Below are 24568 nucleotides of genomic sequence, written 5' to 3' on the forward strand. Positions count from 1 at the left end.
CATCCGGTTGCGTAGAGTCACATGCCTTCAAGATGCATGCATAGGTGATTTCATCTGGAGAGGACTGAAAACACAATAGAGCTTTCTGGCCCATGAGGATATGGGAGGAGTTGCTTGCCCATCAGTTGCGACTACTACATCGCTCTTTGTGTGGAAAAAAGAATTAGCTTCCTCTTCTGCTCTTTGACAAACCTGAGACAAAGCTCCGAGCTGCTTCTGGGAACGTGCGAACTGCTTGTGGAGAAGATCGAATTGCTGCTGAGAGCAACGCAGCATGCTTTTGATAGCATAGTTTTATTCACTTGGTAGCTTTTGATAGCGTAGTTTTTTAAAAAAAAAGAGGAGCCACGTGGGTTGACGAGAGGCCAAGGATAGGAAAATGCCTCCTACACTAACGAAGTAACAAGGTGAACGTGATAAGCGGAAGAGGCTCAATTACAATATGCTAGAGTCCCACCATGGACCGCAACGCCATGGTAGAAGCCTAAACGGCCACCCTGACCGTGCTCACCAGAGCAGCTAGAGCTCTAGCATGTGTGCAGACTCCCGATAGACGGTCAGTGTTCGCCCTCAATCGGCTAGCCACTTGCACTAGAACATGTGTGCAAGCTGTGAGAGAGAGAGAGAGAGAGAGAGAGAGAGAGAAGAAGGAGAGGATTTCTCGTGCCACCAAATTTTGTCTAGATTTTGAAATTTATCGGAATTTGAATCATGTTAAGATTATGTAGTTTTCAGCATGTAAGATAAATTGCAGGGGTGATGAATGCTATTGATCAATTGTTGGCTTGCACAACATCTTCTTGGAAGAAAAGGTTAAGATTTAAATGAGAAGATCTTGGGGAGAACACAAAATATTGGGATTTAATGACTTTTTTTTCATTTCTCATGCTTTCCTAAATTAGAACAAGAGCCTATGTCACTATCATGCACCAAATATGAAAACAATCTATCAAAGGGAAGAAGAATAAGAGGAGAAGAACTTTAAACGTCCTAGAAACAATCCCAAGAGACCTCTCCCATAGATCTATCCGCCGACAAGTCTTGAACTATAGACGTGATAAAGAGTAAAAAGAGGCTCTGTCATTATAACTTAATTATACAAAGCAAAAATCACCCATATTGCCTTACATAAAATATCTACAATGATTATAATGTGAATTTATCTCAAAGAAATCATTCAAAACAAGATTATCTTCTTGGAAATGAGCCATGCCATATATATGTGTATGTATATGTATATGTGTGTGTATATGTATATATCTATATGTAGAGATTGTGCTTAGGGTTAGGGTTTACATAAGCAAAGCCTTAACTAATTGATTACCACACTACTAAACATCAATAGAGGAAGCTACTACGTGCATCGACTTCGCTCTGATGCGTTACATTGCCACAACTGACCACGAAGCAATGTATTGTTTTATTGAACAGCCCACTCAATAATACCCTTTTTCTCCATGCATTCCTTCACTTAGCTCCTCTTTTCCAGCACTTTGAATGTTAGAGATGCCAGCACAACACTCTGCTCCACTGGTGCTAGCTTAAAGAATTCATACCACAAATAAAACTCTGCAATCAGCATGCATGTCACAAAGATGACAAAATCCTTCCCAGCACATTGCTTGTTGCCTAATGTAGGATCTTCTGTCTCCGGTCCGTTCGACCATGTCACATACTGCAAGAGCCTCTCGCCCTCTGCACCCATGAACCGCCTTGGCTTGAATGTCTCCGGTTCCTCGAACACCTTGGGGTCTCTCATTGCTATCTTTTGGTAACCACCCAATAGTTCCCCTTTCTGTACTTTGTATGCTGCATCATGCGACTCTACAATCATGTCCTCCTTCACCCGCCCATATTGGAACGGCACCGGTGGTTCCATCCGAAGCACTTCATAAACTGTCGAATGCACCAGTTTCATGCTTTGTATAGTTTTCATGGTGACCTCACCTCCCTCTCCGACTGCAGATCTCACCTCCTCTGCTAATTCCTTTTGGAGGCTTATCCCGGCCGACGAGATGGCTGAAAAAATTGATGGCAGCAAGATCTGCAAACCTCCCCAGGTGTTAAAGCAAATAAAAAAGAGGAGATTATGGCAGGCTTCGGTTCTGTCGAGCCCGAATTCCTGCACTGCGATATCGAGCACATGCTGCCCATTTGTGTGGAAAAACTTATAAACCTTGTTGTATTGTCGTGAGACGAGAGCAAAAGGTATGGGGACTGTGTGAAGGATGGCATCCACAAGTTTGGGAAGGCCTAGGCTCGTCTGGGGGGCTAACTGGGGGGCAAGCCATGCTTGGATCAAAGTAGGGCCCTCTTCACCGAGACTAGCTGGTCCCGCTAGTCTCGGCGCAATCGGATCTGCACCTAGCATTGCTCTACAAAGGAAGCTTAGAGTGAAATTTTGGGATATTTTGTTGAACTCAGCCTTCCCATTGGCATCAAACTGTGCATCCCACTCCCTTGCGGCCTCCGTGAAGGTGGCATGGAACTCCGGGATGAACTTGCGACCGCTGGTTTGCAACATCTTGAAGCAGAACCCCTTAAGGAGAGCATGCTTGGGCTCCGAGGGGTCGAGATATGGTAGCACGCGGAACCCACCAGTGAATGATGTGCTGGGCATGTATGTACCTGCAAAGACATCCTTCTTCTCCACTTTGGATGTGTCGAAGAGGACACAGATGCTCTTCTGATCCAAGAGCATGATAGTCTTGGAATCTGGAAACAGGGGAGGACCCGGCGGCATGTTGACGCGGATGACAGTGCTGTTGTAGCGGTGCATGCGGCTCAAGAAGAACTCATCTCTGCCTTGCTTTACAAAGTAGTTGAACCTGTCAGCCCAAACGCAAGGCAACGGCGGGCCGTAAGAGCCCGGTATCTCATGTGGGAGCAGAGGCTATGACAGACGAGGTTTCTAGTGTGGCTTTGGGAGGTATGTAGTTGCTTGAGATGAAGAAAACTGAAGGGTTTCGTGAACGCCCACACGCACAGCTTCTTCCAGCTGCCTTGGTCTGTGAAATTTGCTTCGCAGGAGCAAGCTTGCGACCTCCCAGCGCAGAAAGCTGGAAATCAAGGCTCGATTGTAGTTGAGCTCCTGCAAAGGAACCCATTTTGTGTGTGTGTGAGAGAGCGAGCAGACTAAAAATAATGAGAGCTTAACGAGGGGATGGCCCCTGCCATTCTTAAGGCATTTTTTACCATCACGTGATCAAATTAGCGCAGGTTTCGCTCACTCTTACGGTCTTACCAATACTCTTACCGATGGTTTTGAATAACCAATCTTACACAGTTTTCAAGCTTATTCATGAGAGCACATAGAAACTTTCACACTCATATCTCTCATTTCTCTATTCTTGCTTTAGAATGTCTCTATGTATGCATGTAAATATGTATATATATATATTTATACATACATATGTGCCTGTGTTGATCTTTATACATCTCCCCTTGACACACATCACTTCTCTTTATGTCTCCCTTGTTGTCATCCTTCACCACCTCCACCTCTCTCTCTCTCTCTCTCTCTCTCTCTCTCTCTCTCTCTCTCTCTCTCTCTCTCTCTCATGTGCATCACATACATCATGTTGGCCTCTAAACGATGTTAAATAACAACAACTATAAAGGGTCAAAGTATGGAACAAACATTCGATGGTGAATTTTCATTCTTCAAAATCTCTTCTGCCTTGCCTGCTCTACCCGAACTCTTTGAAAGGGAGATGAAAGCACACTATTCATCACATTTGTATTGATGCCAATCAACTCTCCATTAGCTCCAATGTGACGCACCACAGCTTGGGAGAGGCACTCACGTCTCAGATGGCGTCGTAGCGCTCAATCTACTATGTACAATTTTTGAGAAAAATATGCCACTCAGTCTGCTGACCCAAGCTCAATCACCAATAGGTCGTTTGTCATCACCTTAAGTGGCTTGCCTATATGATGCACCTGGCCTCGGCTCCTACAACTCCGACCGCTACAGCTCCCTTATCTGATGGCGCAACCCAGCCTATAGCATCACCTCCCGAACCCAAAGCTAGGTGCATAATGCGTCCTCTCTGAAGCTTTAGGTCCGACCTTCTCCAATATGCCCCACAGTTGCAAGCAACACCCTCCGACCCTCTTCGCGCTACTTCTTGTGCATGGAATGCTCCTACAACGCCCAACCTTGCTATGGCAAAGACCCTCATTGCTAGTTCTCCTCGCTGCCCTACGGCGAGCTCACAATGCCTCCTACGCCAAGCAGCCCACAAGGACCAATGAGCATCCATCGCCTAGTGCGGGACTTCTTCAAGCCCCTCCTCATGGCCATTGCTCCCGACCTCGAGCTAGTAGATAAAGAGACTATATCAATCACTCCAACCAAGCCAACCACGAACCCAAAATCCACCTATGCTGCTACCACTAGTCCTTCCCACACTTTAGATGAAGGTGCCGCCACACCTGTCAATGAAGTCCCTGCATGCCATTATATTGTTGCCAATGCTACGCTACAACACGGATCTTAAGCAAATGGTTGTTTGGAATGGACTACACCAAACACCACATGATAGAAGCAACCCAAAAGAGAATGGAGGTGGATGTGCATTCAGCCGTAAAGTGTACCCATGGATCATACAAAGCAACAACATCATGGTTTATGCCTCTTCATGTCTTTGTCTACATCTTGCGATTAGAGAATGGCCATAGAACACCAGCAATGTGGATTTGCAAAGGGGATGGTGTGATAGACGACTTCCTTGTAGTTGGATGGAAACCAAGGTGGTCAAGCACCACTGGGGAGATAACATCAAGGTCTATGTAATTGGGGAGAAATTGGTGTTCAGATACCATATTGCAAAGCAAAGCTTGTCAATGGTCTTCCCCTATAGAAGGTGGAAGCAAACTATGGAAGATGGGAGGCACTCAACTTCGATATTGCTGCTCAAGAAATTATTGAGCTTCATTGAATATATCTCCACTTGGCACTAGCACCTTAGCCATCTTCACAAGTATCTCAATGTGAGATATATGTTTAAGGGGGCTTTTAAAAGTTGCTAAAGTGACTTTGGGTATATGACTCACTTTTTAAGTTTTCAACGTTCATATCTCACTTTCACAAACCTCTAGTTCTAAGCTTTCTTGGCATCTTCCTCTTGCAAATACCCATGGCAACGTCATGTGCTACACTCCTCGCACAGGGCTCTAGAAAAGGTTGGCCTTGCACATTGATCACATGACCTAGTGAGTGTGTTCAAGGGCTCTATCTACATGTAGGCCACTATCAACATGTATGCAAAGTCCTTTCAAAGATTTATCGATTACATGAAGCACCACATGGCAAAATATGCCATTGTGTTTGAGGGATCAGACACGGTGTGACTGCCAGTGGATTTCCTCAAACACCTTTACGTGGATAACAAGAACTTTTATGTTTTCCTTTTGAAGTTTTTCAAAGGGCTCACTGATGAGACTACATGAAAGAGGATGATGATGACCTCATAGACTTTGGATTGGGGTGTATAGGCACCCAATTCATAGCTTGGGACATGGTTCAAGCTTTACTTGTGCTCAAGGGAATGGGCAAGGGAAAATCAAAGAAAACGGCCAAGAAGAAACCCCTCATAACCATTGTGGAGGAGTCAAATGAAGATGTCAAAGAGGTTAATGAGTAGATGGAAGCATCCATGGCACGCATCCTCTTACAAGAGCCTAACTCCATTGAAGCTAATGAGCAGATGGAAGCATACATGGCATTCATCCTCTTACAAGAGCCTAATTCCATTGAGGAGGAAGATCGGATGATAGAGGGAGATGAAGTGTTGGAGGAAGTCCCCAAGCTCCAATAACTCACTTTGCATGCATCCAGGCACTCTGATAGTCAATTTTTGTTCCTCAACCACATTGCTAAGACACTTAGACTTAGAGAATACAAGTCACTCTTGGTTCTTGCTTTCTATGCAGGCATGAAGAATCTAAGTGGAAAGAAAGAGTTTGACCAAATTTGAAACCGGCTTTGAATTCAAAAATGCATTGGCCAGACTCTCCTATCTCCCCAATGAAAATGAGCAAGATCTGGTGCAAATGGTGCTAGGGTTCAAACCAATTGGCTAGACACCCATCTTACTAACCAAACTAATCTTATCTCTATTCATTGGTAATATATATCAATAATCTTGTCCTTAAATTGCACAAAAATTGGGGTACATTGGTTTGTGCTTACAACAAGATTTGGAGCAGGAATTTTGCAGCCATGTATGGGATTGTGGAGTTGAGATCTTCAGATTGTGTTTAGCGCATTTAAAAGCTGATTTTTTTGAGATTTGGGACCATTTTGTTGTGGTTATTCAACCCATACTGTGGTAAATTATGAGTCTAAACAAGTTTCTGCAGGTGTATGTTCTGGCCCAAAGAACGCATTCTTGGAGATAATTTTCTCATACGAACTGAGATCTGCAAAACTTCGGGAGTCTTTTGGGGGGCTTTGGCATGTTTTGGACGCAATGGTGTTGTCCATTTGACCTAAATATGATCACATCTTTAACAACAATATACAGGACAACAGATACACCCTCACACTTTGATTTTTGGCTTCGACAACTCTGTCATTTTTACGCAAGTGAGACACTTTCGTCCAGTGACGGAAGTTGGCATCGACACCAAGTTTTTCTCAGCATTGATACCATCTCAACACTGATATCGACATCAACACAACATTGTTCACGACATCATTAGAGAGATGAGTCTTTGACAGTTAACTGCTCAGCTTCTTAGGGATTTATGCATAGATTTTGATGTATGCCTACTATGGTTCTCTTTTATAATGCTTAGCCATTGACATCTCATAGCCTTTACCTGGCTTTCAACAGTTTTCTAAACTCACATGTCTACACAACTGTAGGTTTATAGGTTTTTTTGGTCGGCATTCCTTTTGGGGATCTGTTGTCCCTACATGTGATAGATCTTGATTACTACATACATGACATATGTGGTTTTGATTTTCGCAGCCTAGTTGGCTACGGTTGACAAGTTTTGTCAGTGACAAATTCCAAGTTTAGTGGGAGATTTCTAACCAATGATTTCTTCTTTTTGGGAGCTTTATGCATATGGATATGTGTGATTAGCACCTTGTGTGTGCTTGAGCTCTATTGAGAGTAGTTTTTTACTCCCAACAGGGATCTCACTTGATTATAGATTTCTGTTATATATCATTGGTCCCTATTTAAACGCGTGTCTTGTGGTCTTGCAGTGAAAATTTCATGTTTTGTATTTATATTCTTCACACTTATGGACAAGACCAATGCTAATGAGCTATGGGAGTATTTATGCTCAGGATGGGATGGCAAGAGTGCATCAAACCAAGTGTTTTTTATGAAGAATCTTATGCGTTCTGATATTAAAGATGATAGTAGTGTCAGTTCACTTTTGAACAAGTTTAACGATCTGTTTACTAAGTTGAGATAAAAGGGGCTTAATTTTGATGATGATTCATGAAATGAAATCCATTTTCTTGCTATGTTCTTTGCTTGCATCATAAGATACCATTAACAGTGCAGTTATTAACTCTTCTCCTAAGGGAAAACTATTTTCAATGATACTAGGCTAGTTCTTTGCTCACAAAAGACATTCCACGTCAATATGTGTCATGTCTGCTGCCTTGATAATGCTTTGACAGGTTTCATGGCTTAGATGCGTTTGATGAAGGTAAGCGAAGCTATCGAAATCGCCTTGAAGGGCACAACAAGCGGCGTCGGAAGCCCCAGCCCGATCCTCTCGGTTTTAGTGCAAGGTTCTTACCTGCTTTTCAAGGTATATAATCTTCCAGTAACTTTAATTGAAAGGAATCCTCAAGCGGGGGATTGTGCAGATTCATAGTGGTTTTGGCATGTAATGTGTCTTATCCTTTCGATAGGCTTAAAAGAGAAATTGTGTGAACAGATAATAGCAGGCTGGGCCAAGTATTTGCAGATAGGTCATCTTTTCTCCCACAGATTCGAATTCCAGGTGTGTCAGCGCAGTTAACATTCCATGGTCGTTAGATGTACTAGTGTTTATTTTTTTATTTGAGTTCAGAGAATGCTATGCATAGAATTGAACTATTGACTTACGTGCCAATTTTCATGTTACTTCTCACACAAAGTGGTTCTCCAGTTATGCTTCTATGCAAGGTTGAGCTAAGCTAGGTGATTCTTAGGATGAGATATGCAGCATTGGATATGAGAAGTTGGAAAATTTACCTCAAGAGTTTTGGGGGAGAGGCTGTTATGATAGCGGTGTATATAATCAATTGGATGCCTAGTACACCATTGAGTTACAAGATTCCATAAAAGATTTGGATATGCAAGAAGCCTAATTATGATAGATTATGTGTGCTTGGATGTGAGACATTCTCACATGTACCTAAAGAGATTAAAAAGAAGTTGGACCCCAAGTGACACAACTGCATCTTCATTAGCTATGGTATAGATGGACAGATGGGTTATCATCTCTGGCACCCAAAATGTTGGAGAGTTATTCACAGTTCACAAGTGATCTTTAATGTATCAAAGATGCACAAAAAACTTGTGAAAGAGGTTGAGTATGGAAAAGTGAGATTTGAGGATGTAGCCTCAAGTCCAATTATGCAAACAACTCAATCTACTAGTGATGTACCTAGCATTAGTAATGTCTAGAGAGAGCTAATGATTCTTCTAAGCTACGCGTGTATCTTGTGCCAAGGTTAGACTATTTGTTGGTCACTGTTTGCAAAGAGTCTACTTGCTAATAAGAGGCTATTGAGATGGAAAATAGCATGAAGAGCAAGCAAGCAATGCAATTTAAGTATAACTTGATTATGGAAAATGAAACTTGGGAGCTGATAGAGTTGTCAAAGGTAAAATAATCCTTGCCTTTGCAAATGGGTGTATGATAAATAGTACACAACAGGATATCCCAAGCCTAAGTATAAGCCTACAGTGTTTGCTAAGGGACTCAAGAAAAAGAAAGACCTGAAATTGGATGAGATTTTGTCTCAAGTAGTCAAGATGACTACATTGTATCTTGTGCTTTGACTAGTAGCCATTGAGGACATGGAACTTTTCTAGATGGACATGAAGATGGCTTTTCTTCAAGGGTAGCTTCATGAGGATGTCTACATGAAATAGCTAGAGGGTTTTGAAGTCAAAATTGAGAAGCCTATGAAGGAAAAATCGGTGTGTAGATTGTGTAAGGCATTGTATGGCCTAAAACAAGGCTCAATGTAGTGGTAATGAGATGTGGCAAGTACATGTAGTCCAAGGGAATGAAAAGAGCCAGGAAGATCGCTGCTTATATACCTAGAAGTTGAACAATGGTTCACTTATCATCTTGATAATTTATGTCAATGATATTCTCATTTCTAAGAAATCTAAAGACAAGATTGCCATCTTGAAAAAAGTCACTTAGCACACAGTTTTCGATGAAGGATTTGCAAGATACAAGTCACTTTCTTGGTATACATATCAAGAGGGATAAAAAATTTGTAATACTAGAGTTATCTCAGGAAACATATATCCACAAGCTCTTGCAACATTTTAATATCTAAGGGAAGAAGGCCACATTGAGTATCCCAATCTAAGCATATGCAAAACTTATCAAGAATGATGCTCTCAAATTTGATATTTAGAAATTGGGAATGACCAAGGTGCTATATTATTCATTAGTCAAAAGTCTTGAGTACACCATGGTAGCCACAATACTGGACATTGATTTTGTAGTGAAAGTGGTTAGCATGTTTATGGCAAATCCTAGCAAAAAACACTAGGAAGCAATGAAGCACATCTTGAGATTTCTAAAATGTTTAACATACAAGTAATTACACTTTTGGGAATAGTGATGCATTCATTGTGGGTTACATGGATGCAAATTGTGTGGATAGTCAAGGATCCATATTTGGTTATGTTTTCCTATTTTCTAGAGTAGTCCTGCCACGAAGATCATGTCTCCATAATTGTGCACCATCTTCCACCACAAAGGCAAAGTATGTGGTAGTTTTAAATGTTAGCACAAAGCTATGTGGTTAGCCCACCTAGTGGGAAATCTTGGCATTACTTAGACTCTATTGTTGCATTGTGATAGTCAGAGTGTGATTGCATTAGCAAAGAACCCCATGTGTCACTCCAAGTCAAAACACATAGAAGCGACGCTCATAGTGCGAGGCTCAAACATGAAAAACCACGGCATCGCTATAAGCGTCGCTATGTTACAAGTAACATAGCAACGCTCATAGCGACGCCGCCAATGCTAAAAAAAATAACCGAGAGCGTCCGAAAACTCAGATCTCAGATCTGCGTTTTCGGCGCGCACTCAAGCAAGCAAGGTAACGCTCTCCCTCTCTCTCTCTCTCTTTCTTCTCCACACACACACACACACACACACACGAGGAGAGGAAGGAGATCCAGGTATGCTCCTTCCCTCTCCTCACTCTCATGTTCCCTTCCCCTCTTTCTCTCTACCTCTCTCTCTCTCTCTCTCTCTCTCTCTCTCTCTCTCTCTCTCACACACACACACACACACACACACACACACACATTGTGTTTTTGAGAGAGAGAGAGAGAGACAGAGAGAGAGAGAGAGAGAGAGAGAGAGAGAGCACAAGCATAAACAAAAAACACACACACACATGCATAAACAAAGAATGCACACACACATTGAGAGAGGAAAAGAGAGAGAGAGAGAGAGAGAGAGAGAGAGAGAGAGAGAGCATGCATAAACCAAAAACGCACACACACATGCATAAACAAAGAATGCACACACACATTGAGAGAGGAAGAGAGAGAGAGAGAGAGAGAGAAGAAGAAGAAGAAGAAGAAGAAGAGAGTCTTAACATCGTAGGAAACTATCCCAAGAGACCTTAAAGATCTAGTCGACAAGAGTTGAACTCAAGACCTTTTATTCATGAGGGAAATGGCATAACCAATCTATCACACTTCGGTGATAGAAAAGTTATACCTTTTTTCTCCTTTTTTTATTGGCGTGCACACACACCCACACACACACACCCGAGAAGAAGAGAGTTTAATTTAGCGTCGTAGGAAACTAATTAGAGAGACCTAAAAATCTAGCCAACGAGGAGTTGAACTCAAGACCTGTTATTCAAGAGGAAAATGGCATAACCAATCTACCACACTTGGGTGATAGAAAGGTTATACCATTTTTCTCTTTTTATTGGCACACACACACCCACACACAAGAAGAAGAGAGTTTTAACGTCGTAGGAAACTATCCCAAAAGACGTTAAAGATTAAGTTAGATGTAGACTTACATTAAATTAGATTTAGGTTTATTTAAGTTAAATTAGATTAGATTTAGGTTTATTTTTAGTTAGATTTACGTTAGATTAGATTAGATTTAGGTTTATTTACGTTATATTAGATTAGATTTAGGTTTATTTACGTTATTTACCTGTTATTGAAGAAGGAATTGGCACAACCAATCTACCACACTTGGGTGATAGAAAAGTTATACCATTTTCTTCTTTTTATCGTTTAAGATAAGGTTAGAAGAAATGGCGAGAAAATTTCCTGCGCTCACAGCCTCGACAGTCCATGCGGACCAACAATTCCACCTGCATGTTCGATTGCTGCTACCATACAATAAGCCGTCATGTTCAGCTAATGGAAGAGAAAATTGAGCCCACACAGAAATTAGTGATATAAGATGACAATTCCAAGGGTCACACACACACACACACACACACACACCACATCCCGTCAAATCTAGAGTAAGAATTAAGTGCCTTGAGCAGACATCAGCTACATTGCAAGAATGGCGTACCTGCATGCTACAAACAAAGATCTACTATGAAAAGCTGTTAAGATGCTGTGAAATGCTACGGCTAGAGAAGAGGCAAAGGGGTTTTGTCCACTACATGCAGTATCATGTAGACGTGGGTGTGTAGATTTCTTGTACCCACAAATATAGGCATTGACTAATAAAGACGATATTATAACCCAGTGGTTCTGATCTCCGTGCACCTCTAGAACGAGGTGTGCAGGGATTGGACATGACTAGAGAATGTGAGGTAGTTTACAGTGTGAACAAAGAGAGAGAGAGAGAGAGAGAGAGAGAGAGAGAGAGAGATAGAGAGAGAGAGAGAGAGAGATAAAAGATGGAGAATGCCAATAGAAGATTAAATTTGTTGTCCAGGTTATAAGTTTTTTACCCTCATTATGAGTAGTGACGAGGATGTGGGGCCGTCCAACCAAAACACTTATCTCTCAACGAGGATCTTATGTCCTTGTAATCATTGCAAGCATGCTGTGCGGCGGACTAGACACGTTTCTTTGCAGCACGTTCGTGAATTTGGCGAGTTCGATCCATCTATTATAGATCGAGTTGTTGTCGATTATAACTCGTCGGACTCTGACGCTGGCCAACAGGCAGCAATCTTGCAACCCAATAGACGTGTTTGCAGGCGCTTTGGTCAAGCAGCATATGTGAGGCCACAAGATGTAGCCTCTGACAGCTCGGGGGATGATCATGCAGACCACATTCCCAACGAGGCAATGTTTGAGCCTGAGATTGATGAAATGATCGAGACGATCATGGATTCAGAAAGGCTTGTCTATGATGATATGAAAAGTGAATCCGATAAGCCATTGTATAATGGAGTACGTGTGTCTAGATTGAAAGCGCTCCTAGTTCTTCTCAACATGCAGACAAAGTTTGGATGGAGTGACACTAGCGTCACAGCGCTTTTCAGGTGATCTATTACAATTAGTTTACTTTAATAAAACTCTAAATGTATAATGATCTGATAGATTTTAACACAATTGTACTGTATTTTTATGTTGTGTAGATTGCTCAAAGAGAATACACTACCAGCTGATAATGTGATGCTAGATTACATCTTACAGTGTATGGCCCGTTGTCATCATCAACTACAACATTCCCCCATGGTTGACTACGAAGAAGGGGCACCTATGGCTAAGCTTGATTGTGCCGGGGCGATATAAAGTGAAGAATATGGATGTGTATCTTCGTCCACTATTGGAAGAGCTACAACAATTTTGGATTGGCATAGAAGTGGTGGATATGAGCCGACACACAAGTCGACGGAATGCTTTGATCAGAGGCATTCTAATGTGGACCATGCATGACTATCCCGAATTAACAGAATGCTCAAGTGATCTATTTACACTCCTCACTCAGACACTGTAAATCTTGGTTTTTCTCAAGCTGATCTATTATCATGTGTATACATGCAGGGCTTCAAACAAGCGGATACAGAGCATGTGTCACATGTGGACCTAGACTAAATGCATGTAGGGCGCCCTCATTAAAGAAGCAAATCTATGAAGGTCATCAAGCGTATCTTCTAGAGAATCATGTGTTACGCGACGGATTTTTGGGAAGAGAGCCACCGAGGATCTCTGCACAAGCATGGTTAGAGCGGAAGGAGATGTGTGATGACAGATTGCCCCCAAGGATGAAGAGACTATCTCTATGGTACGATTTACCATACTGGCCCCGACTCATGATCAATCACTTGCTCAATCCAATGCACATATTCAAGAATGTGGGTAATCTACTATGGGACCATGTGACCAGCAAGAAAGATACTTTGGGAGCCAGAGTTGACCTTAGAAATGTGGATCGTATGGAGAAATATTGGCCGCAAACAGCGTCCGATGGATCGATAAAACTCCCTAAAGCACCATGGATTTTCACAGGAGCCCAAGAACTCAAAGTAAAAGAGACCATTCGATCTTTGCGGACCCCCACTGGCGTAATGCACTCGCTCCGAACGTGTTTTACCAAAGAAGGAAAGCTTACCGGTTTGAAGTCACACGACTGGCATAAAATGTGTCAGGTATGTTCATAGTAGAGTATATCATAGTGGGAATTGTGTAACAAATTCGTGTGTGGACTTTTATATCATTGCTGCACGTGTTTTGCTGTTTATTTTACCGATTGCCATTGAGGGATGTTTGTCTATTGACGTCCGTAACACAATCTACAAACTTGTGAAGTTGGTGCAATGGATCTCACAAAAGGAGATCAACGTAGACTCCATACCATTCACCAAACTAAACGCTGCGGAGATTGTGTGCATGTTTGAGAAACATTTTCCTACTACCATGCTAACCATTCAAGTGCATCTTCCACATAGTTGATGTGGAAATAGCTGGCAGAGTACATTCCAGATGGATGTTCTTTTTACAACGTTTCATGAAAACGCTCAAGGGATATGTGCGTCAGAAGGCATGTCTGGAGGGTAGCATGGCAGAAGGTTGGTTGGTATCAGAGTCCCTAGTGTACATTGGAGAGTTGCTAGATGGATTTGATAAAGCCCGGGACACGCTATGGTGAACCATAGATGATGAGCGCATATCTAGAATTGTCATGTGCAATCTCGGTGTTGAGAAGAAGATGACGGAAGATCTAGAGGCTAAAATCAACTGATTTTTCATGCTTCACAATCCAGTCATGCAGAAGTGGATTTCACAATATGAGGATGCAAAGCAAGAGTGACAAAGGGCACGAATCGAGTGGAGACGGGGAAGACGACCATCGATGCGCTATCCGACGGGTCTGGAGAGCCTACCAACATTCATGAGCTTAAGATGGTTACACAACCAATTGAAAAGCGCACAACAGTGTGGTGAATAAGTGACTGAGGAAGAGTGGGAGTACTCTAGGGGTTGCGCGACCAAGGTAAGTTTGCAATGTATGACTAGTAACTTTCTAGATGTTTGAACGGCCATTCATAATCTTTGTTGGTTGTAGTATAAGTCATACACAGCAGCATGGTGTAAAGGTCGACATTTTAGGGTGGAACGGATCGACAAAAAGCGTTTTACTCAAGATTGTGGAATCATGGCAAAATTTGAACAGTCTAGTCGACGACGGTCCTCTGATGCAGATCCTGTGGTGGCAGAACTCACTTACTTTGGCACGCTACAAGAGATTTTGAGGATCGATTATAGAGGACTTTTTGTCGACTTGTTCGACGTGCAATGGTTCAAGATAATCATGAAGGGTAACAACGCTACTGTGCGTGGAGGAGAATCTGGTTTTCTTGAGGTGGATTCAACTAAGAAATGGACTGACCTAAGAGACACTTTCGTACTACCCGAGCATTGTGAACAAGTAAGTATGTAAATAATTTACATCCCATTTTAGAATTTATGTGCTTGGAAGCTCTCATGTAAGTTATGTGGCTCTGGCAGGTGATATTTCATCCTACAAAGTCTGCATCAAACTGGTGGTACGTCATAGAGGTAGCCCCTGGTAGTGCACGGACATATGAAGGACACCATGTGCCAATCACAGCGGCATCAATGGAGGAGATCGGAGAAGATGCTAAGTCAGAAGCCGTGGAGGTGGTGCCAGACGAACATCAAGCTGCTACTCTCTATGGGGTTCATGCAGAGGATCTACAAAATGAAACAGAGGACATCTGTTTAAATGGAGAGCTCTATATAGATATAGGAAGTTATGCTGATCTATGCGAGGATGACAGAGAGATCTCTTAAAGCCATAAATATTGTATTTGAACAATTTTGATCCATTTTGTAAATTCGGAGTTATGCACTTGCCTCTTCCATCACTCAAGTTGAATAGAAGAAGAACGCTTTCTGTGTTGCTGCTAGCCTTTGAACATTCCTAAGCTACAAGCACCTTCAAGTTCTTGTACGATTCTCCGTTTTGAACAATTTTGCTCCGTTTTGTACAAACTCTAGCTCTCTAAGTATTTGCGTCATTGCGTCATTGTATTTATATGCGTCATTGCGTCATTGTATTTAATGGTCTTTGCGTCCACTCCAGGTACGTATGCTCTAGGTATGTTCTCATAAGCAGAGACGACGAGCACCTCCTCTCTCTCTCTCTCTCTCTCTCTCTCTCTCTCTATATATATATATTATATATATATATATATATATATATATATATATATATATATATATATATATATATATATATATATATGTATATATATATATATATCTATATCTATCTATCTATCTATCTATCTATCTATCTATCTACTTGTCCATGTTTTCTACTCCATTCATTCAATATTAAGTTTAAATGTTCGTGTGTTTAATGCAGGTATGGATGATGAGGAGTTTCTTTCTTCTTTGTCACCCCAGCACAGAGAGAGTGGTACGTGGAGTGTCATCGCTCTGGTGCACCATCGCGCGTTCCTACTCCATCCACATCTCCTTCTGTTTCGGAGTCCTCAACACGCTTTGAAGCTTCGGTGTCTTGGAGACGATCTTCACACTCATCTAGGCACCGGCGCTCTAGTGGTGGAGGTGGCGGTTGTTGTGGGGATGCCGCCACCGATGCTTCGACACCGCCTCATGTTCGACGAGGCTATTTACCCTCCCCTTCTTTGCCCGTCCTGACACCAGTCACGGCATCGTCATCGACACCAGGTTTTACGCGGCTAGCTGTCGTTCCCCGGAGCTACACACCACTAGCTACTCCTCCAGGAGTCACTCCAGTGGACACTCCTCGCTTCGGGGCTCAGACTCCAGTGGAGACACCTGGCATCCGTACCCCCGTTGACACGCTGCTAGATACCCTGCCGAGACACCCAGGTTCATGCGTCAGCGGCGAGAGGGCTTGCCTTACTCCGTCGACTTCAGTGGCGGCATCATCTTGGATGATGAAGGCAAGAAGGTGATTTCGCGCATGCGCGGTCTTTGCTCTCAGGTGTTTAGACACTACATACTAAACACCTGGAGTGAAGTATTGAATGAATTAAAAGACAGAGTCATCAGCATGCTTCATGATGAGTTTCCCGTTCCAACACGGGATGACCGCTTCAATGAAGATGTGATGAAGGTTCGAATGCGTGAATACTACAAGCATAAGCGTTCCGAAGTGCAAAAAGCAATCAAGCATGGGTGGAGCATACCAGATTAGCTAGCCAAAGAAGATTGGACGTATGCGAAGAAAGAAGCGCGCGAGAATCCCGATAAGTGGAAGCAACAAAAGGAGGCAGCCAGAGCGCGAGTAGAGGTAGGGAGCTCGCACCACTTGGGGAGCGGCGGGTGGGCATCATTTGAGGCCGATTTTGTAAGTGTTTTCGCATCTATGTTTGATAGTTTAGGGTTTATGGGATTTGAAATTCTAACATAATGGATTCTTTGTATGTTTTGATAGTGGTCGTTTACAGGACGTGATCCCACACCGTACGATCGTGAGTCCGCAGGCAGGAAGGGCATAAATGCCCTTATAGACATCCTGAGTTCTCGCGGTTGGCATGGTTAGTATTAGGGTTTATTCTTTTCTATTTATTGTATTGTTTTATAAATGTCGCTATATATTTATACTTACAAAAAGCTATCTTATTGTTTTTTTTTACAGACAGATACGCCGCTTCGACGCGATGAGACATCTAATTAGACGACGTCAGTTTAGCCATAGCTAGATAGCATTAGTTTCTTTTTGTCATAGATTATGTATCATGAGACGACTTTTATACGTCTTTTTGAAAACCATGTATATTTTCTAAATAATGACAATGGTTTGTAACTATTACATTTGCAAAGATTAACAATCAAGTGATTTTGCCTATGTGTACAATAGTCATTGATTTACTTTCATCAATTCACGCTTGTCATTTTTGTATCTTTATTTTGCAAACAATACGTACTATGGATGATGGAGTTAATGATTATATTGTGTTGTGGGTGACTATTTTGGGTCTATATTTACCTTTGCACTTTTTTCCAAAGGTAAATAGACAAATGAAACATTCAATATGGTTGATGGCTGAATGCCTTGCCACCAAAAAAAATTCATCTCGGGCGTCGCTATGTTAGGCTCTCCAGCGTCGCTATTGATGGCCATGCAGCGTCGTTATACTCGTCGCTATAGTCGTCGCTATATAGCGACGCTTATAGCGACTGGCATAGCGAGGCTTATAGCGACGTCCCTGTATCGACGCTCTTAGCGATGCCGGGGGTTATAAAAACCCAGTGTATTTCCGTCACTAAAAGCGTCACAAGAGCACACAACCTCTTGTAGTGAAAGAGCCTACCCTCCATGCGGTTTTCACATTGCATGGAGATGATGGGTATAGGGTGAAACCATAGGATTGCTTCACGGTTGTACAAATGTACATACATAGGCCACTTTGACCAGGTTTTTTTTCATGTGAGAGATTGTTTGGGTTGAGGCCAACTAGCCAAAGACCCATCTTATTGATTGTACCAACCTTATCTCTATTCATTGGTAATATAAATCAATAAATATTAGTGAGGTTTTCTAATTCTCGGTGAAGGCTCCATCCACAACCCTCAGCATTCGCCTTCCTCCCATAGCACATGAAGCATGCACTTATCGGCACAAAAATGGTGGCAAGCACCCTAGTGGAGAGAGATGATTGTTTCAACATCAATCTTACTTGAGGAAGTCTCTTGAAGAAATGGATGAGTATACTGAGGTAAACATTGTTAAACCTAAATGAATGTTTATGATTTTTTTACAATTTATTGTAATGTCCTTTAAAATGTTTTGCAGGTTGTATACCATGTTGATAAGTTTGCAATGCAAACTAGAGATTCTCACAGCATACGCACCAGTAGAGATAGCTCCTTGTGGCACTACGTGAGCCACTTGGGACCATTCATTCTCGGAGCTGCTCACATAGAGTTCTTGAAGAATGTTTGTTTGGAGCTACTCAAGTCTAACGCATTGAGTGTCATCCTTGCTAAATATTCTCTCACTCTTAATGCAAAAAAATGTATACTAGTGGATAGTGAGGCCATCCTGTATATTACCTATGCAGGTAAGCACCCTTGATCAGTCCTATCCCAATGTGCTTTAAGCTTAGGTCAAGGAGTGAAAAACCCTAAAGATATTGTAAAAACCCTTGGCATGAGGTCCGCCACTCGTCCCATACCAACCGATGTGATTCTCTAAAAGACAAACAATCCATGATGTAATTTGAAAAACAATGGAGACAATATTGGTCTTTTGCATTGTATTTCAAATTCATTTGGTAATTTATATTGTTTCATTTGTTCATTTTTTTCCATATGGCTTTGATTAAAGAAGCATATGGATGGAACATCTTCCACAAAAACCCTCAATCAAGATCACACAGACTGAATGGTTGAGGACAACTGACGAGTAAACTTTCCCCAAAATAGGAGCATGGGGGGATTGAATGAAGGGTGTGCGTCATTTCCCTTGACAAGTTTGATGGGGCAAAAAAACCATGCATGCCATGGCCCACATGCACCCTCCATCTAGTCCATCTCGTGGCCCCGTTTTGGTGAAATTTTTCCCGCGACCACCTAGATTGCATGATTGCGGTCGTCACTTAAATTAAACAACTTGAGATGTACAACTTCAAATAATTTATAGTTTTCAACAATTATTGAAATTGTGCACCAAATTGAAGGAATGGACTCATTGATATTGACGGACGTAAAGCAAACCCCGAACCCCGACGGCCTCTAAAACGCCGGGGGTCGAATGGCTCGCCTCGAGCCTGCCACGGTAAAGCGAACAGGGGGCACCACCTAGCTTTGACCGGCTAGGACGCAAAGCCCACGATGATATGAACACCGCAAGCCTACACACACACACACACACACACACACACACACACACACACACACACACACACACACACACACAGAGAGAGAGAGAGAGAGAGAGAACACTCGCAATTGATAAAAAACAACCTCGGGGGTGTGAGGGTGAATTATTTCTGCAATATTTACAAGGTGGCATGCCGTGGTGATAGAGAGGTAGGGGGAAGAGAGGGTGCAACCTACTTGGTGCGTTCTCTAGGGCGACTCAATGACTGCAAATGTTCATTGCCAACAGCGTGCATACGTGTGTGCATCGACCATTGGAGTCGAGAGATGGGTGTGAGTCCCTTCACATGGTGCAATTTCCAAGGCAAACCCAACACACAAGACCCTAAACCCTCTCCCCGTGATGGTGATGGTGTCAATCCCTCCCACTACACTCTACCCAATGCTTGGTTTCACATAAGTTGCCCCCCCCCCCCCGATAGTGACCTCTCAGTGCCAATTTATAGGTTTTGGCTGCTTGGATTATGGTAATCCCAGTGTGGTTAGGGTAATCTTAATCGGGGAGACAAAGCAAGTGGTGGGCCCGGAGTGGTTGACCCTTGCTTTGTTTTGGGGATGGTTATTAAAAGATGGGAATCTCTAGGTGGACCTTTGTTATCCTCACCTAGAGAGAGGATATTTACAAAAGGGAAATTTACAATGGCTTGGGTGAAAACTGAAGATAATGGTAAAATAACCTAAAATTATTGAGATGGCATCGAGGTTGCGTGTTGCCGGCAAATGGCGAGCTCCCGGTGCGTTGGTGTCGAGCGTACTTCTTTTCGGAGTCGGCCGGGGCATGCCTTCGGCGCATTTTCTGTTTTTGTCGTTGGCGACGCGTGCTTTGGATCCTTCTTCTTCCGTTTGTCGATGTCGTAGGCGTTTATGCATGTGTGTATGTATGTATGTGTGGGAGCATGTGTGTGTGTATATCTTTTTTTTTGTGGGTGAGTGCGTATATGTATATGTATGTGCGCATGCGTGCGTGGGAACACGGGAAAAGGGGGGGGGTTATATAATGTATATATATATATATAATTTATATATATTTTTCTCTCTTTTTTCCTGTGGCGGATAGCGGACTGTTTGCGCATCGCGGAAGGAGGGGGGGAGGAGTGTGGTGGGGTGTGTGTGTATGTGTGTTTCAACTGCTGCCGAAAGGCGAGTGTGTGTGGGTGTGTGGTATGCTGCGGACTGCGCGCGAGAGAGTGTGTGTGAGTGAGTGGTATGCTGTGGACTGCGCATGGGAATATTGGCGGGCCGAAGAGGGGGGGGGGGGAAGGGGTAGGATAGGGTAGAGGGTAAAGGGTAATGGGAGAGGGGTGAGTGTAAGAGTGAAGGGGGGGGGGGGGGGGTCGGTGGAGGGAATATTGGCGGGCGAAGAGGGGGGGGGGAAGGGGTAGGATAGGGTAGAGGGTAAAGGGTAATGGGAGAGGGGTGAGTGTAAGAGTGAGGGGGGGGGGGGGGGGGGGGGGGGGGGGGGTGGTCTCACGCGGCTCACACCGAGGGAGCACAAGAGAGGGGTTGGGGGGGTTTCTTCCTAATTTCTGTCTGGCCGGGGTGGGTAAATCGGGGGGGGGGGGGAAGAGGGGGAGGATGGTATGTAAAGAAAATGGGGGAGAGAGAGTGCGAGAGTTTTATCTGATGTCCGTGGGGCGGGAAGGGAAAGATGAGTTACGGTGGGGGGTACTGAGAGTGTGTGTGTGTGGGGGGGGGGGGTTGAAATGAGTTTTTTCTTTTTTTTTCTTTGATTTTCCGAAAGTCGGCTATCATTAGCCCTCTCTCTTTTGGCTAGATTGTCGGCTATTTTTTCTCCTTCTTATTCTGCAGCGCATGTCTAGCACGAAGCCCTTCTTCTGGGTTTCATTCCTAAAGGGTCTCTTAAGGGGGAAAAAAACGAAACCTAAATAATACCTCTTAAGTCTCCATCCCATTAACTCTAGTCTTGTGAATTCCCCATCTGCCTCCATCAGCTTATAGCTGCCATTGTCGTAGCGTTTCTTGATGATGAATGGTCCTTCCCATCTGGGCTGAAATTTCTTATCCTTCCTGGTATCAAATCTGTTGTCGTATCGCAGCCCTAACATGCCTTTTTCCAGTCCTTTCTCTTTAAGCCCTTGATTGAAAGTGAGTCGGCGTCTTTCTGCCTGTGCCGCATAGTGATTGATTGCTTCTTCCCTATCCAGTTGTAGTCTCTCTAGATCCAAGATGTGGTTTCTAAGGTTTACGATTGGACGGTGGGTTTGGCTGGCCAAGACTCGTAAGCTGGCTACTTGTACCTCAATGGGTAGAATTGCCTCCTTCCCATAAACTAGATGGAAAGGGGTGAAACCTAGTGATGTTCGGAACGTTGTTCTGTAGGCCCAAAGAGTTGCCATGAGATGTTTATCCCAATCTCCCGTATGGTTGTTCACCTGTTTGGTGATGATCTTGCAAATCATTCCATTTACTTTCTCTACCAGACCATTGCATTGTGGATAGTATGGTGTAGAATGCCGACGTGTGATGCGTAACTTCTTCATCAGTTCTCCTACCACATCACCTCTGAATCCTGGTCCTCTATCTGATATTATCTCAAGAGGAGTGCCAAAACGGCAAACGATATGCTCAAAATGAACTTTGCCACCTCTTGGGCTGTAATGCGGGTGGTGGCCGTTGCTTCTGCTTCTCTGCCCATCGCTTCCATGTAGCTAGTCTAACCCCCACAATGATGTATAGTTTACCTGATTGGGCCCTTGGTAAGGAACCAATTGCATCTATTCCCCATTTCTCAAACGGACCATATGAAATGATAGGGGTTTGTGGCTCGTAGGTTAGCATGCAATCACTGGCCACTTGACAGGTCTTACATGTTTTACACCAATGGTGTACATCTCTGTTCAAACTAGGCCAAAAGTATCCTGCTTGTAGAATCTTCCTACTGGTGATATCTAGAGCAAAATGACCACCGCAGGCACCGTCATGGCAGCTTGAGATTACGTCGGTGATTTCACTGGAGGTTGGCACCAGCCTGAGAATTTGATCTTTGCCCTTACAATACAAGTGGTCATCTATAAGGCGGTACCTAGTAGCCTTCCTTACCAGCCATTGTTTTTGGCCTTTCGTGTGTCCTGTTGGACATTCCCCTGTATTCAGGAAGCTGATGATATCAGGCATAGCGTCACTGCCTTGAAAGAGGGGTAGCTTTAATTTGATTGCTCCTATGGAAGCATCTTGTATTATTTCTTTAGCTAGTGCATCTGCCTCTTGATTTTCTGCTCTGGGAATGTGGAAGAGTCTTACCGCTTCAAACTTCTTCAGAAGGTCTTTAACTTGGCAAAGTTGACCAAGTAAAACCTGATTCTTGCACTCCCAGGTGCCATTTATCTGCCTTATCAAAAGTAAAGCGTCGCCTAACACATTCAAGCGCTGAATTTTGTGTGAAATACATTGTTCCAGCCCAAGGATTAGGGCTGCATATTCTGCCTCATTGTTAGAGTGGGAGTGTGATAACTACCCCATGGAGAATACTCTTTCCTGCTGTTCATTGAAAATGACCATGCCTGCTGTAGACTGATCCATTGTTCTCTTGTATGCTCCGTCAAAGAAAAGAGAGTGAGCTCTCTCTAGCTTAGGGCTCTCTTTATCTGGTGTTCCTTCCTTTGCTTCCATGTTGACCTTCAGTTTCCTCTCGTAGTGGCGATGAGTGAGAATTCCTGCTAGACAAGCCCTGGTGGAGTTTTCTACTTGCATGGTGTAATCAAACTCTTGTAGTTTAATTAACCACTTTGAGATCCTAGATGAGACATCCATGTGTCGCATTACATAAGGAAAACCTCTTCCATTGTCAGGATTACAAATGGTCTAGGCAAGAGATAGGAGTGGAATTTCGTGGTAGCAAACATCAGTGCCAGAACCATGTGTTCTACTTCAGTGAATCCCTTCTCTGATGGGGTCATGACCCGACTAGAGAAGCAAATAGGGCGCATGAAAGAAGTTTTGGGATCCTTTTGCATTAGTAATGCTCCCAGAGTATCATTTCCCACACTAGGGTTCACATAGAAAGGCTCGTCCCACTTGGGGGGTGAAATAGTGGGAAGCTTAGATAGGACTTGCTTTACCTCAGTGAACTGTTGTTCATTCTCTTCACTCCATGAGAAAACATCCCTTTGGGTGAGTTGTTGTAGGGGAAGGACCACTTGAGATAGCAGGTGAATGAACCTGCTTAAATATCTTACCTTCTGAAGGAAAGAAACCAACTTCTTGGCGGTGGTGGGAGATGATAAAGATACTAGAGCCTGAATTTTGCTAGGGTCATCCTTGATTCCTTTTGCTGAAATTACATGACCAAGGAGAGTGACCTTGATCTCACCAATGTGACACTTGTCCACGTTGAGTTGGCCACCCAGGGTTTGTAGCCTGGTTAAGCCATCATAGACTTTGCTTAGATGAAGGGCTCGTGAGCTATAGATGCAAAAATCATCTATGAAAACCCGTATTGATGTTCCAAAGTAGGGTTGGAAAACAAAGTTCACATAGCGTTGAAATGTGGCTGGGGGGTTGGTGAGGCCAAATGGCATCACTCTGTAGGCGACACATCCCCAAGGTGTGATGAAGGTTGTCTTCTTCTGATCCTCCTCCGCAATGCTAATCTGGAAGTATCCTGAGTAGCCGTTGCATACTGTGTAGCATTCGTGACCTGCCACTTCATTGAGTATTTCGTCCTGGAATGGGAGGGGCAAATGGTCCCTCTTCGTGGCTGCATTGAGAGGTTTATAATCCACACAGACTCTCCATTTACCATTTTTTTTTGGTGTGACTACTACTGGGGAGACCCATTCTGAGTCTTTGACAGGGTAGATAAAACCTGCTTGTAGCAAACTCCTTACTTCTTTAAGCAATGCCTCTTGTTGAATCACTCCAAGTCTTCTGAGCTTCTGTACTACGGGTTTACTGCCTTCCTTGAGTTTTATGTGGTGCTGCACTACTGTAATTCCTGTGATCTTATCATAGCCATCAATGAACAAAGTAGTGAAGTTGTCTAACATAGA

General features: G+C 43.2%; 1 protein-coding gene across 1 annotated transcript; it reads right to left on the reverse strand.

Annotated features, from left to right (window-relative positions):
* Positions 1–1134: 1134 nt before the first annotated feature.
* LOC147452038 (allene oxide synthase 2, chloroplastic-like) lies at positions 1135–3173 on the reverse strand. Its single transcript, XM_086518866.1, has one exon. It carries the CDS (start codon positions 2777–2779, stop codon positions 1472–1474), a length of 1308 nt encoding a protein of 435 aa, XP_086374992.1. The 5' UTR covers positions 2780–3173; the 3' UTR covers positions 1135–1471.
* Between the last annotated feature and the right edge of the window lie 21395 nt (positions 3174–24568).

The sequence above is a fragment of the Adiantum capillus-veneris genome, chromosome 8 (genome assembly GCF_014529385.1).
Source record: "Adiantum capillus-veneris isolate H3 chromosome 8, ASM1452938v2, whole genome shotgun sequence".
In the NCBI taxonomy this organism is placed as follows: Eukaryota; Viridiplantae; Streptophyta; class Polypodiopsida; order Polypodiales; family Pteridaceae; genus Adiantum; species Adiantum capillus-veneris.